The sequence below is a fragment of the Passer montanus genome, unplaced genomic scaffold (assembly GCF_014805655.1).
Source record: "Passer montanus isolate IOZ18808 unplaced genomic scaffold, ASM1480565v1 scaffold2, whole genome shotgun sequence".
In the NCBI taxonomy this organism is placed as follows: domain Eukaryota; kingdom Metazoa; phylum Chordata; class Aves; order Passeriformes; family Passeridae; genus Passer; species Passer montanus.
Genome location: NW_024366591.1, coordinates 5,254,626 through 5,268,826, shown reverse-complemented (window position 1 = coordinate 5,268,826; position 14,201 = coordinate 5,254,626). Strand labels below are relative to the sequence as shown.

Here is a 14,201-nt window from a genome sequence, read left to right as displayed (position 1 = left end):
AGCTGCCTCACATAAGCTAAAGTAGAGACAGTAAAGCTTAATCAAGTTTAAATGATGACCAGTAGTACAGACATCCTCAGCAAAGGTCTGTACCTAGCAGCACTTCTGGAACATTATCATTTAAACTTCTGCTAGTAAATGCAGAGTTTTGGTTTTGATCAATTTTAAGTTTCTCAAGCCATAGAACTTCTCTGAGCTACTTTCTGAATAAAAAGAATTTTTAAATTTCAGAGTAAAATAGTGCAAATTAACAGGTTTTTCAGAACAGCAACAATGGTTCAAATAGGTAAATATCTAATAAATTTTAATTTACCATTTTGCTCTCAAGCACAAGTCCACAAATTACTTCAGTGAAGGCTAGTGAAGATATGAAATCCTCACTCCCAAGAAGTCTTTCAGCTTTCCACGTGATACAGAGAGAGAAACATTCAACTTTGAGCATGGAACAGAAAGTTCTTTTTTTTTTTTTTTGCTGGGGTAAAGCAGCTCTGAATGACTTAGTTAACTACTAGATAGTCAAAGACAAATTAAGAAAAAGTTAGTAACAGAACTCAATATGCCCTATCCAAGGCTTTTGCTTTTCAATGTTTTACATACCTTAACAATTTGTTCCTGAAGTCTCACAAGAGGCAAGTAAACAAGTAGATCTCTAATCCCTTAGGACTAGTCCACTCAATAAAATATTAACAGGAATTCTAACAGATTAATTTCATGAACCACTTCTCAGAAGAAAGCCCCACACATCTGAACTACTTTCAAAATACAATGCAACCTTCAGAACAAACTGACATTTTACACGCTGCAGTAAAGCGAAGAGCATCTAAGGGACTTGGAACAACTGCATCTCACCAAAGAATTAGATCTTTCAAACTAATACCAAGGTACATCACTTAGTCACACTGAATTCCTTTCACTGTCATTGCATCTATACTGCCAGAACCCTAGTCAATTTACATTAGATTTCATTTTTCCTCTGCTTTACAGAAAATATAAATCTCTCTGAACCCCACTATTAAGGCTGTGATTACCCCCTCTGGAAAATCCTACTCTCTTACATAGGAAAATTACAAGACAAGTCACTTAAACCAGGTTACTTTCACTGAGGAAATGCCTGAAGAATCACTACAAGGCACCAACTCTATTGATACATCCAACCAGCAGCTCCTGGATGACAATCTGCAGTTTGGGCTACAAAGGTAACACAGCAGGCCAACAACTATGTCTGGACATTTTAAAATGATTCAGTTTGACTCAGCTCAGGTACACACAGCCAAAAGTCATATCCAGGTTACTGCATCTTCACAGATGCCACATTTGCTGCAGTCTCTACAAAAAGCAAGATACGCCTTATGATCAAGCTGAGCCTGGAAAAACAGGGAAACAGAGGACTGTCAGTTCTCAAGCAGTCTAGTAAAAGGGCTTTTAAGCTGATAAACAGTACAAACGTGAATCACACCATGATCTAGGTTGAAAACATCGCCAAATTTGTGTCAGCTCAGGGTAAGACTGAAAATAAATGTGAACATTCGTAAGTGTAATTATCTAGAAGGAAAAGATACTTTATCTATAAAATTGTTACCTGCTGCCCGTTTGATGTAAACACACCTGCAGTCTTATCAAATGCTTTTAGAACTAGTAGGCTAAAGAGCTCATACATTCAAGGACATTATGCATGCACCTCATTTTTCACATTCAGTAATTCAACTGAAATATCATTACTGACAGTGAGTATGCTCCTACACAGGTCCGGAGACTTAACTGGAGAAGTGTGGAGCAAATGCAAGTAAAATTATTTTTTCTTTCAATAATAACTATAATGCAGCTGGTGACTTTTGTGCAAACTCTACTTAACTATGATAATAAATATGCATGGCTGACCTAAAGAAAGTATGATTTGTTAAACTACTTAATAACAAAACCACAGAAGCACAGTCTGCCATAAACACAAAGAAGACAGGCTGGAGTTAGAATGTACTGGGAACGGACAAACACATCAATAAAACAAAAAAGTTCAGCCACAGGCAGTTAGCAGTCAACGTGCAATTCCAAAAAGACTATGCTGTTCTCAAACACAATCATGAAAGCTTCTTGACACTGGCTTCAGCCCGCTTTTTTGAGACAGTGACTGTCAACCAACAATGACACTGTTAAAACCTAAGCAATGCAATCAAGGAACTCTTAATTATGATAAATCTTGGAAGATGTAGGGAATAATCAGAGAAAGCCCTCATCTTTGTGTTCAAGAAACTGTCTGCCATGAGCAGAACTGAAAATACCCAAAGGTGTCGTAGTTCCTAATCTTAGAATTGCTTTCAACACGTTTTCGTGGCTCTGCTAGCAGTCAGCACCTGGGTGCAGAACAGGAGCCAGGTCCAAGACCAAGCCAACGTGATTTATCAGAGGTCTGTGTTAATAAACAACTAGGGCCAGGCCAAGAGCAAGTGTGAATTTCCTCCTTTTCCCCGGGAACACGTACATGATCGCCTCCACCCTCTAAGCAGGGAGCCCGCTGTCACACACAAACAGGATTGTAACCTGCGTCCCCAGCCCTCCCCCTACCCCCCCTCGCCGCTTTCAAACCAGATGCGCAGCACGAACCAGCCAAAGGGAACATGGCAAGGGGCAGCGGGAGGGTGTGGTTTGACCATTACTTTTTTTTTTTTAAGGACAAAACCCAGCCTCTCTACGCCATCAAAAATTACCCGCTGTGTTTTTCCAGTACAACATGTGAACTCGGGTCTACGAACCTGCTCCTGGTATTTACTTTAGGCGGCGGGCTTGCAGCCTGCAGGCTCGGAGAGCCAAGGCGCTCCGTCCGTCACGCCCTGGGAAAGCCACTCCGGGGATTGCACCAGCAACCCGGAGTGCCGCCGGACAATAAGCAGCAGGTTGCTTTTTAAGAGGCGTCTTCTGCACAAAGACGAGTATTTAAAGAAACAAATAAGCTAGCAACAAAAAAAGCGCACAGCACCAGGCTTCTCAATCCTCCACCACCAGCCGCCTGTATGTACTGTTAAAGTCACAGACCCCCCCCCCCTTTTGTATTTTTAAAAAAAAAAAAAAAAAAAAAAAAAAAAAAAAAAAAAAAGCCCAGGGATGTATGTACTCGGGACGGAGGCAGCTCCTGTGTCCTCGCCCTTGCCCGCCCCCTTTCGCCACCTCCATCTCCCAGCGGGTTTCTCTCCTGCCTCGGAGCCGCCTGTCCCGCGGGGTCAGGCCGGCATACGCCTGCGGGAGGGAACAGAGGGAGGAGGGACGGCTCCGGCCCTGCGCTCCCTTCCTGTCTCCGGACGCCGCAACCTGCCTTCACCCGGGCACGGCGAGCGGCCCTCGCTGCCCAGCGAGGCGCAGAGCCCCGGCCGCGGACAGCGCAGGCGAGCCCGTGTCCGAGCCGCCGGCCGGGGCGAGGGGCGGCGCGGGAGCCCGGCTGCCGCGGGGCGCGGCCTGGCCCGGGCGCGGTGTCTCACCGGGCCGGCCGGGCGGGAGGCCCTCGCCGGAGTCGCTCACCTCGGTGGGGTCGCTGATCTCGAACAGGTCTAGCCGGTTCGCGTTCCAGTGGTTGATTATGTCGGCGAGTTTGCGCCGCTCCTCCTCCCGGCCGCCGCCGCCCGACATCCTCGCCGAGCCCACCGCCGGGTAGACAAGCCGGGGCCAGGCCCTCTCAGCCGAGCCCCGGACGGAGCGCGGGGTCCCTCAGTCCCGGCCGAGCAGGGGAGGGACCGGCTCTCCCAGCGGCCGCTGCCGGCTCGGGCACCGCGGAAACGCCCCGGGATCGTGCCGCCGACAGCGATCAGCCCCGGCGGACAGTGGGGAAGGAGAGAAAGAGGAGGGGGAAGGGCGGGGAGGGGGCGGGGAGGAAGAGGAAGGATCCCCGAGTCGGCAGCGCCCGCCGTATCTCCCGGCTCGGCAGCGCCTGTGGCCGTTCGCCCGCCCTGAGCCAAGCAAAGCCGCCGCTGCCGCCGCCTTTCTCCAACCCAGGATCGCCCTCCCCTCGCTCTCTCCCTCACACACCGGCCGTGCGCGCCCCCGCCCGGCCGCCCGCCCTCCTCCTCCCCTTCCCGGGCGTGTGCGCGCCTGCGCGCGCTCCCGGCGGCCGTCGCCTCTCGCCGGCGCGCGGCTCCGGAGTGTCCTCTGTGTCCCGCCTTCCCCTCTCGCTCCCGTGCTCCCGCTGGCGTGGGGAGGCGGCCGGGGCCCGGCGGTGGGTGGGGCGGGGCGCGGCCAGGTGCAGCGGGAGTCCCCGCCCGGCGGCCGGGAACACGCGGCGGTGGGGTCAGCCCGGCGCGGCGGGGAGCGGGCAGGAGGCCCTGCGGGAGAAGCGGCGGGAGCCCTGGGCGCCGCCTTAGCGCGAGGCCCGTGGTCGGGCTGTGGCACCAACAAAGAGCCGCCGCGGCCGCGGGAACAAAGACCCTGCAGGCGGATCCCGGCGCGGTCCCGCCGTAGCTTCCCCGCGCTAAGGCGGGCGGGCGGGAGGATTGTCGCCGCTGCCTAGCCCTCCCTGCCCCCGGGGCGGAGGTCAAGGCGACCCTCGCCCTGCGGCCCCTCGGTTGCCGCCGTGCCTCGGCGTCTCCCGGCACAGCCAGGGAAGCGACGCTCACTGCTGCGTTTGATACTGGTTATGGAATGCCTTGGGCGAGCCGCGTGAAAGGAATTGTCTAAAAAGGCTGTATTGACAGAAATTGCCACAGCTTGAGATAAACCTGATAACAAGTTAAAGCATCAGATACGTTTTAATGGTTTTTAGACACCACAAAACGTGTCAGTTGGCCCTACGAGGCGTCGCCCATTGTGTAGACTTTGGAATTCAGTCCAGATCTGGGTGTTTGGCTTTGTTTCTTAACCCGCAGAAGTAATGCATCCTGATAGTTCAGTGGTCGTATTTGTTGTGCTTTGGGCATCCTCTGAAACTTAGTACTTGAACAATCCTGTTTGAACTCAGTTGTCCAAGTGTGCATCTTTTTCGGTTTCTTCGAGTGGTTAAAAAGGGGGAACTACTGTTTCCTTTTAGGATACCTGACAAAGTATTTCAAGTTCCTCTTTGCTGAGGGAGTTCAGAGGAGTGAGTTTTGCTGATGAAGTTTTGATTTGGCTGGGTTATTTAAAGAATTATATTCCTCAGAGGCCTTGTCTACATTAAGCAATTAAATTCTTGTTTTTATCCAGTAGTACAGCACCTGTAAAACTACCAGAAGTTCTGGTTTTACAGGTGAAGGTCAGTTATACTTTTGCCCTACATACGTAACTGTGCCATATTCAGGCTTTCCAGTTCCAAGGGCAGAAGGGATTCTATTTCTTGAGTCCTAGACTTTGGGAGGTGTTGAAGGCCTGTCTGCGCCCTTGGAGAACTTAGCAGAAGTCAGGGGAGACACACAAAATCTCAAGTTCTTGTAGTGCCATCATACTAAAGCTATACTGTATTCCTTTTAGATGTAAAGTATAGAGAAAAGGAAAAATCAGACATAACCCTTCTTACATAAAAGGAAGGGGAAAAATAGACTGAATTTTTTTTCCCAGATCCAGAGTGTGCTACCATATAGCATTGGATGTTTTGCAATGCCTCCCAGAAACCAAGTATCACATCTGTGATGTGATAGCTCACTACCCAAGACAGATATCTCTGTCACAGATGACATTTGCAGAATGTTGTGCTGGTTCGTACGCTTGGTTCTGTCTGCATATTGGTGAAATGGGTTGGTTCAATTCACAGAGTGAGAAACAGTGGCTGTATTGCTTCAGGATTAGAAAGGAGACTTGGGTACAGAGTGTGCATAGATGGACGTTTTGCTGTTACAAGCTACATAGATAAAATTTGTTTTCCTGGGGAAAAGAGGTGGTTGCTCTGGGAAAATTGGCTACTGAAAGAAGCTGATTTAGCGTTGCTGTCATACCTGGGTTTTCAAATGCCAGGGAGCACCAGGAATGAAATTATCACTATGCTGGATCCACACGGTGGATACAATCGGCTGAGAATTTATTTATTTCTATTTCAACTGTGTCTAGTCAGCATTTCTAAGCCATAGCTAGACTCCAGCTTGCATAAAAACAAATCCCTCAAATGGAGCAGAATTGGAGCAGGCTAATAGTGTTTAGATGTGACTTCTCAGAAATCCCAAGTGACTACAATGTATTTCTGTGTAGCAGGAGCCCAGCAGCAACTGTGCTGACAATTAATTCTGCCATGATCTGGTCAGTGCTGAAGCAGCATTGGAAGAAACCAGGCCTGCTTGTATCTGCTGAACAAGTTGTTGCCATCAACAAAGGACAGCATCTTTAGTACAGAATAAGGATTTAAGAAAAATACTAGTGTAGACAAAAATTTAGATGTCTGAGTGAACCAGCAGGACCAGCATAAAGAGACTGTACTGCAGAAGATAAAACATAAACTGATTTCCTTGGAAAAGCAAGTGTGCGGGAAACTAAAGCATTAAATTACAGTGTACCAGCTAGTTTTCTTGGAAAATGTGTGTTGTTTCACTTGCAGTCCCTATTTTTTTTCATAGGGCCATTGCAATGAGAAGTAAAACAGCTGCTGTAAAGCTTGGAGAGCGATGTGATTCCTGTGAACAATTGTAAAAACTTTCAGAGATATTTTTGAATGGAAAGCATTATATGTATAAAATGTATTATAGACACGATTGTGTGTTTGACTATCATCGAAGTATCTTCTGTTTAAGGTAATGCATAAAGTTACTTGAAACCATTAAATTAAATTCTCCTCTCTGTTCGTTGTGAGATTTTTATCATTTACACAGTGAGATGACAATCCTATTTGAGGAGTTTCCTCAGGTATGCCCACTGAAGCTGGTGGCAGAGTTAGGTTTAAGAAGATCTGAGAAGATCACACGCTTGATAAGAAATAATGGAGTAAGTGAAGAAAAAGAATGGAAAACAAAAACTGCTTTCCTTGCAAGTGATGGTAATTTTTTTAAAATTTATTTTCTTGCTGAACAGTGTTCTTTTCCAAGGTGCTAAAGATAACTAAGGTACTGTAAGCTATTATTCTGATTGTTTGTTCAGCACTCAATATTTAATATGCATTTTACAGAACAAATAAGATAAATGCCCTTCCGTGTAGAGCTTGCAAGTTAAATTTTGTCACAGGTGAAAGCACCAACTAGAAGAGAGGACCATAAAGAAGAAATATAGATATACAAGGAAGGCTTTACAATCATCTTCATCCCCTGGACATCATAAAGTCACAAGTGCCCATGTGATTACCTGCCACAAGGGTCTGTCTGCTGTCTGTGCAGCTCCTCTCATTAATCACATTGGCATATGTTGGTCCCCATGGGATCTAATGATTATGAGCAACAACCACGTACAGGATCCCTTTACTTCTGTTCCTTGGCTAGTATACTCCATGCAAATAGTTCTCCTGCATCGGGAAGGCTTGCATGAAGGTAGGGTCATGCTCTGCTGGTCTCCTGGCCCCTGGCCAGCTGCCCATATGGTTGCCAGAATGCAGCATTAATTTTCCAAGGCTGCATGCATCTGATGTATAGTGCCACGCTGTGTAAGTCAGCACACTACTGAAAGTTATAAGTTCATATGTAAGACTGAAATTATTAAAGTAACCTTCCTCATGGCTTCCCAAGCGTGCATGTGTTTTGAGAGCAGAGGTACCAGAGCCGTAATTTTGCATAATGCAGTGCTAAACTGTATGTTAGAGCAACATTAACGAACCTTGGTCATCAAACTGCAGTCTCTACATAGATGACACACCCATCGAGGAAAATAAATTATCCAGAGATGAATAGGATTAGAGAAGAGTAGAGTAGAATAAGGATTGCAGCTTTGGGCACTATAAACACACACAAATCAGGGAGAGAAAATAAGTTTTTTTAATGCACTGTTATCTCAGTTAAAATAATTGCACACACTGTGTACATCAAAGTATCAATTTCATACCCAAATTGGTAAACATACTATATGTGAGCAAATTCACATTACATGAAAAATCTTTACTATGCGCTTAGTTCCTGCTTTTCTTACTGTATGAAGGCAGAAGCCTATATTTAATAACCTTGACCTCTTTGAAATACAAGTAAGAGGGGAAAACAGAGTAAATGTGGCAAGTTATGTAATTGGGTTTTGGAAATCTTTAGGTTTTTCAGTTCAATTATCCTCATTCTATTTTTAGAGAGGGGGAAGCACAGAACTATATAAAATGGCAGCTATCTAATAAATATATCTTATTTTTTGGTTTCTGTGTGGATGAAAACTGTTAAGAAACTTCCCTTAAGGAAGATGCTCAATTTTTGTTATGTATACGTCTTTCAAAATACTTTATTAGTAAATACTTCCTGGATCAAAACATCTAGAGTTATATTTGTACTAATGAAATAGGCAATGTAAGGACCTTTCTCTAGCTCTACAACCAGCTGACCTAGCTTGACCACCTCCATGGTTTAAAATTAGTTTAGCTCTAAAATAGAGAGGCTGCATGCAAATTGTCTGCTGGAGAGGTTGCTGGCACATGCTCTTTCGTAGTCCGTGCCCAGGAGTTGTCTATGAACTATCCATTTCCCAGACAGACTTTGCTAACCACTTGAGTTACAGATAGTTGGGCATAAAGGAGTGGATCTGGATGCTGAAATGGCCCAGAGGATCATTTAGCAGTAGAGAAAGGGCCTGGAAGCTCTTCTTGTGCATCTGGCTTTAAGGCAGGGTCCTCTGCCGGATGGGGTGCTCAGGCATACCTGTAGGTTTAGAGCACAGACAGCCTTTGTCCTGTCTTCACTGAACTGTGCTGTGATCTGTGTTCAGCAAGGTGGATGAGAGTTTGACTGCCTTGTAGCACATAGGCATTCAGGTTGACTTCAACAAGATGTGTGTTTGTCCTGAGGGGAACAGCTCCTGGAAATCAGAAGTACATGGGGGAGCTAGGTCCCAGTAAGAGGTTACCATTTAGTGTTAACCCTAATACTGCAATATCTGCTGGATTCATTTTCAGATAAATACTGAATGTTTTTCTTGAAAACTCTTTACATCCGGGGAGTGCTTTTTTCAAAGCAGAAGTATAGAGGAGAAATTTAGTGACTGGTATATGCATTAGATTATCAGATTATATCTCCTGCCCTTTTCCAATACAATCTAAAATGAAGCAAAGTTCAGAGCTGCTGCAGGTATGAAAAAAAGCTTTCTGATAGTTTTTCTTTTTAATTACACATCTCTACTTTAAAGTATTTTCTTGCCAACTGCTGTGTCGTGAAAGATGAGAAATTGGCTGGCCATAAGAAATAGAGTCTGTGTAAAATTCCCATGTGGACCATGTGAATAAGCTGTTATCTCCGGTCTCCAAAAATGTAGCTAGTCTCTCTGTGGTCTACCACATTATGTTTTAAAATAGTAAAGATTCTTAGGTAGAAGTTATGCATTTCTTTGGTAGCCCTCCAACCAGCAGTCCAGACTAGGCTATTTGTTACAACAATATGTAATCATTTCAGAGTTCTTTGAGCAAGATGTAGTGGGTGTTTGCTCATGTAATTAACCTACTGCCATTGGCCTCACATTCTCTCCACCCTGTAATTACTTGACTGAAAAAAATAACACCTTTCAAAGCGTACATTGTATAGAAAATTGAAAGAGCATTAATTTTAATCTTCCTTCACACTCCATGAAGACTATAACTCCTATGTACATTTCACTTATTAGCAGAAGTCGTTTGGCCACATCTGAGCAGTTTTTGTTAGAAAAGCTTGGTTTGAGAGCAAACTGGGTCAGCATGCTCTTGGCTTTTTTATTTCACTTTTTTAGAACAAGTCCAAAAGCACCAAAAGGATTTTCATGTAGAAATATCGAGTGAGCTGAAAATGTAATTGATACTCATTTCTTTCGTCCAGCAATTACAGTTCTTTTAACTCAATATGTGTGAATTCTGTATGTGGAGAGTTTCAGCCTTAAAACAAAACAAAATAAAACAAAAAAAAGTTCAATCTTTCCCTCTCAAGTTTTCCATAGTATGGAATAGAAGTGGAGTTTGTATGTACAAATGAAAAGTAACAGAAAGCATCAGGGAATTCCTGTGTAGAAACCTGGAGTGGGATTTATATTAGCTAACCTGAATTGTCTAAAACTTACAACAAGAGGATAAGTGTAGACCCCTCTATAAGTAATGCAGACAGCAATTGACACATATCTGGTGACAGGATTAAACCATAATTTTAGAAGCTTACAGAGAAGTGAGATGAATCCTTCTTTGAGGATTTAAAGCTCTTCTTCAGAGCTTTAGTCTGTTGATTTTGGCACAGGCTGCACCTCCAAGCCCTGCATTGCTTTGGTCAATTAAGCTATTTTTCTGTCAGGTATGGCACAACTGCATTGATAATTTCATTTACATGAAGACCAGTCTCCCCATCTGTGTTAAACCAAATGTCTCAAACTCAATGAAGGACCTGGATTTCAATTTACAGGTGTCACAGCTCAGCCCTGCTCAACTGGGTAAACAAGGAAATAGCCATGGGGAGCATATTAGGAAATACACTTGGGAATAGACATGCAGAAATAGAGCTACCTGGGCTACATTTTAAAGCATGTCCTTTTCAGGTGGCTAAACTTATTCAGGTGAAATTCTTTTCTGTTTCACCTCCTGGACAGCTCTCTGTGACATCTGTGCTTAATACCACATCTGCCAGCACAGGAATACTCAAAAATTACACTTTGAAATAATGGAGCCTTAAGTCTTCTCTGTGAGATCAGCCTTTAATACCAGGTTGTGCTTTTTTTTTTTAATTGCTATTTTTTCTCAGTTAGACACCCTCACCTTTATCCCATGCCACTCCTTTATTGTGGGAATACACCCAGCCAAAATCACCAAGGTACTTCCTTCCTTTCTAAATTCACCACAGTTGTGAAGCTTGTCAAGTACTAGCATATGGATAATGCACTTGGTGTGGTGTGACCTCTGTTTGCTATGTTAACCATAATCCTCACATTTTTACCCTGTTTTTCACTTCTTTCCCCTCTCTATTTGGTCATATTCCTTTGTACGTTACTGTGTTTCAGTATGTGCTGGGATTTGTGTATTGGTTTGAGGCAGGGACCATTTTTTTGTGTACATGTAGCAGTTAGCAGTTAGCACAGCTCAAAACAGCAGGGGAAGGTTGGATCACCATGTAATTAATATTAAAGCTTGCAGGAAAGTAAGTGGCGCAACCAGACCCTGGTACAATAATCATCAGTATTTTGTATCCTTAGCTGTCTCTCCCATGAGTGCAATTTTGTACAGTAACAGGGAATGGAAAAAAATCAGACCATCTCCTGGCCAGTGCAGTCAGGCTGACACAATAGCAGCTACATCTTGCTGACCCTTGTAGGTCAGTTAAGAAATGTGTAAGAATGTCCTTACTTAATGTTATCCAGCAAGACACTGGATATTCCACACAGTGGAATTTATTCACTTAAACAAATCCTGAATACAGCATATTCTACAGTAGTATTGCATTTTATTTAAATGGTATGCTCTGTCTCACCCCTCCAAAATGTACGGTATATCCTAAGCCTGTGGTCCTGCCCCGAACCATCCTGTATCTGTAATCCCATTGGCACAAGTCTGATTCCGCGCTCACTTTCAATCTCCCTCTTAAACCGTGCAAGCGAGACCAGTCTCTCTCTTAGCCTTTCTCCCCTCTTAGCCCCTTTTTCTCCCCTCTTGTCCCTCCCCTAGGCCCTTTCCTTTTCCCCCTCCCTCCCTCTTTCCCCTTCCCCCTCAGTAACCATGCTGCTCCCAGGGATGGACCCATCTAATCAGCACCCTCAGAAGCTGTGTGGAGTCTCCTTGCCTGCTGCTGCCAGCCAACTCACAGCCTAGGAGACCCTCTGGGGACACCTTGGGGTGCCCCCCCCAAAACGAGGGGTGCCCCCCCCAAAACGAACCACAACACTCTACCTTGTAAGCACCTTTAGGGTCAACACCTCCCAGACAAACTTTCCCAAACACAGTTTTTCTAAGTGCGAAATTTGTCCCTACATTGTTTTCACATTGTAAAAGTGCATTTAAATGTTACCAGACAAAAAAGAAAAGCAAACCATAAACAGTTTGAAGTAGATCTGACACAAAGAAAGTACTGTTGCCCAGGCATATATCCCAAGGAAGTTTATTCAGATCCGACCCTGCAGGCCAATCAAATAAGAAATCAAAAATTCAAAAATGACTATAGACAAAGATTATGGAGGAGTACAGCTCTGTAAGTGAACAATCTCCTGAATTACTTCTGCATTTCAAAATGGGAAGATAGTACTTTCTTGCTTTCTGACTAAAGTTAGAAACACATGCACAGAAATAGGCACCTAGATTAATGACCTGTTTTCCAAAATATCATAAATTCCCAGTCATCAAAGGCACCTTCGAGTCTTCATTTACAAATTTAGACCACGAAGCTTGAAAAATGTGTCCTTTGCCTCCCAACAGCACCTATCCGAGGCAAAATTGCTTCACCTGACATGGTTATGGCAGATGGATGTAAACTGCTTAGTGTGACAAATCATCGGTGTCTAGAGGCACTGCTCGGAAGCTGGGGCATGCTGCCAGGCTGTGGGCTTTCCCTTTCAGGGGCTCTGCCTGCTCAGTCCTGGCCCCAGGACACAGTGCCCAGCTGCTCTGGTCCCATCATACTGTGCTCACTGCCATGTGTTCCCATAGGCCACTTTGCCTGTTACTAGCAAGGATGCTGTGGCAGCAGGGAGCTCTGCAAACCTCACTGAGCATGATGCTGAGCCAAGGGGTCAGTCTGGTAGACCTCTTTGCTGCCAGGGTATGCTGCTAGCAGCATTTTACAGCTAGGACAGTGTAGTCATCCCAAGACATAGGCAGTTCAGCATGAGTAAGGCTGTTTTGAAGTCACAAGCCTATATTGGATTTCCATGCAGTCATTGACCTTAATCTGACATTGTCTTGTGAGAAGGCAGTATGAAAACATTACAACTCCTTCTCACTATAACTTTTGATTTACAGTGAACTAAGTAAGCTTCATCTGCTAAGGAGACATAATATAAAATTCTCTGCTACAGGCATGGACTGCCAGCGTGAAGAGGGAGCAATGGAAAACCTCATCTCTATGAGGGAGAATGAGCAGCAGATTTGTTCTGGCTAGTTTAATGCAAATTGTAGAATTTTCTTCAGCTGGTCTTTAGAGTAATTCAGTGACTTACGTTTGGTGAAGTCCTATCTTTCATAACAGCTTGAACTTAAGATGGCAAAAGACAGAGGATAAAGAACCTCATGGGGTTTGTTCCAGCCATTAATCATCCTTGTGGCTGAGAGATGCATCGTATCCAATGTGCCCAAATCCAGCTTCCAGGCACTGGTACTTGTCATGCTTCTCTGTTTTGTTGAATAGCCCTTTGGTACATTGTATTTTCTCTCTTTTAAGACAGTAATATCTTATCTGCTGGTTTAAAGAGACATTGATTTATCTTCTTTTTAACAAGCTAAAAAGACAACCTTCTCTCTCACCATAACAAGACTTTTTCTAGCTTGGAAGTAAACACTAAGGTTGTTCACTGCACTTGCAAGCACATTTTGACTTTTCAGAAAGGAGATACCATCATCTAGCAGAACAACAGTTTATATTTCTAGCTGTAGGAATCGGAGCACAGACCGAGTTCTCCAGGGCCTCCTGGCACAAAGGTTAACTCTGCATATATCAAGCTGTACTTCTCGTATCAAGTTCTTCCTGAACTTCCAGTATTGTATTGTTTCATTTGAGAGTACAAAGCATTACCAAATTAATTTTAAGAAGTGCATATTAAGGTAACATTCCTCCACATGCACAGTAGCATTCTTTCTAGCCATATGTCTATTTAAAAAACATAAAATATCTTAAGGAAAAATAAATTCTGTCTGCAGTAATACAACTAATATCATTCCCTAAAACCAGTCCTTTGATGTCTGAAAGTGCAGAGAAGCTTCTAATCACTCGCAAATCTCTCTAAATAGAAATAAATATATATAATGTTGGGATTTTTTTCCCACGTCAAGCTTTTAGGTCAAGAAGTGATGTGTTAAGGTATCTCAGGGATGGTCTGAAGTTCAGTCCAGATCTAATGATCCAGTGGGTTGCTTATGGAGGAAATGCTAAAACATCCTTAAGGAAAGCAATGGTGGCTGTTTGCAGTGATTCCCAGATTGCTTGCAACAGGTCTGAAGACTACATATATATATATATATATATATATGATAACTCTTCTGTTGTTAAACACAATAG

The 14,201-nt window shown here is 44.1% G+C and overlaps 1 protein-coding gene across 24 annotated transcripts in view; it reads right to left on the bottom strand.

The window, feature by feature from the left end:
- AFDN (afadin, adherens junction formation factor) overlaps window positions 1-4,145 on the bottom strand; it is a 115,704-nt gene extending 111,559 nt beyond the window's left edge. For all 24 annotated transcript variants that reach the window (XR_005627229.1, XM_039706878.1, XM_039706889.1 and 21 more), the window contains exon 1: window positions 3,508-4,145. Coding sequence is in view for 23 of the 24 variants with exons in the window: in XM_039706878.1 (XP_039562812.1) it covers window positions 3,508-3,615 (108 nt within the window). In the remaining variant the exon portion in view is untranslated. The remainder of the gene's footprint in view (window positions 1-3,507) is intronic.
- Window positions 4,146-14,201: the final 10,056 nt, after the last annotated feature.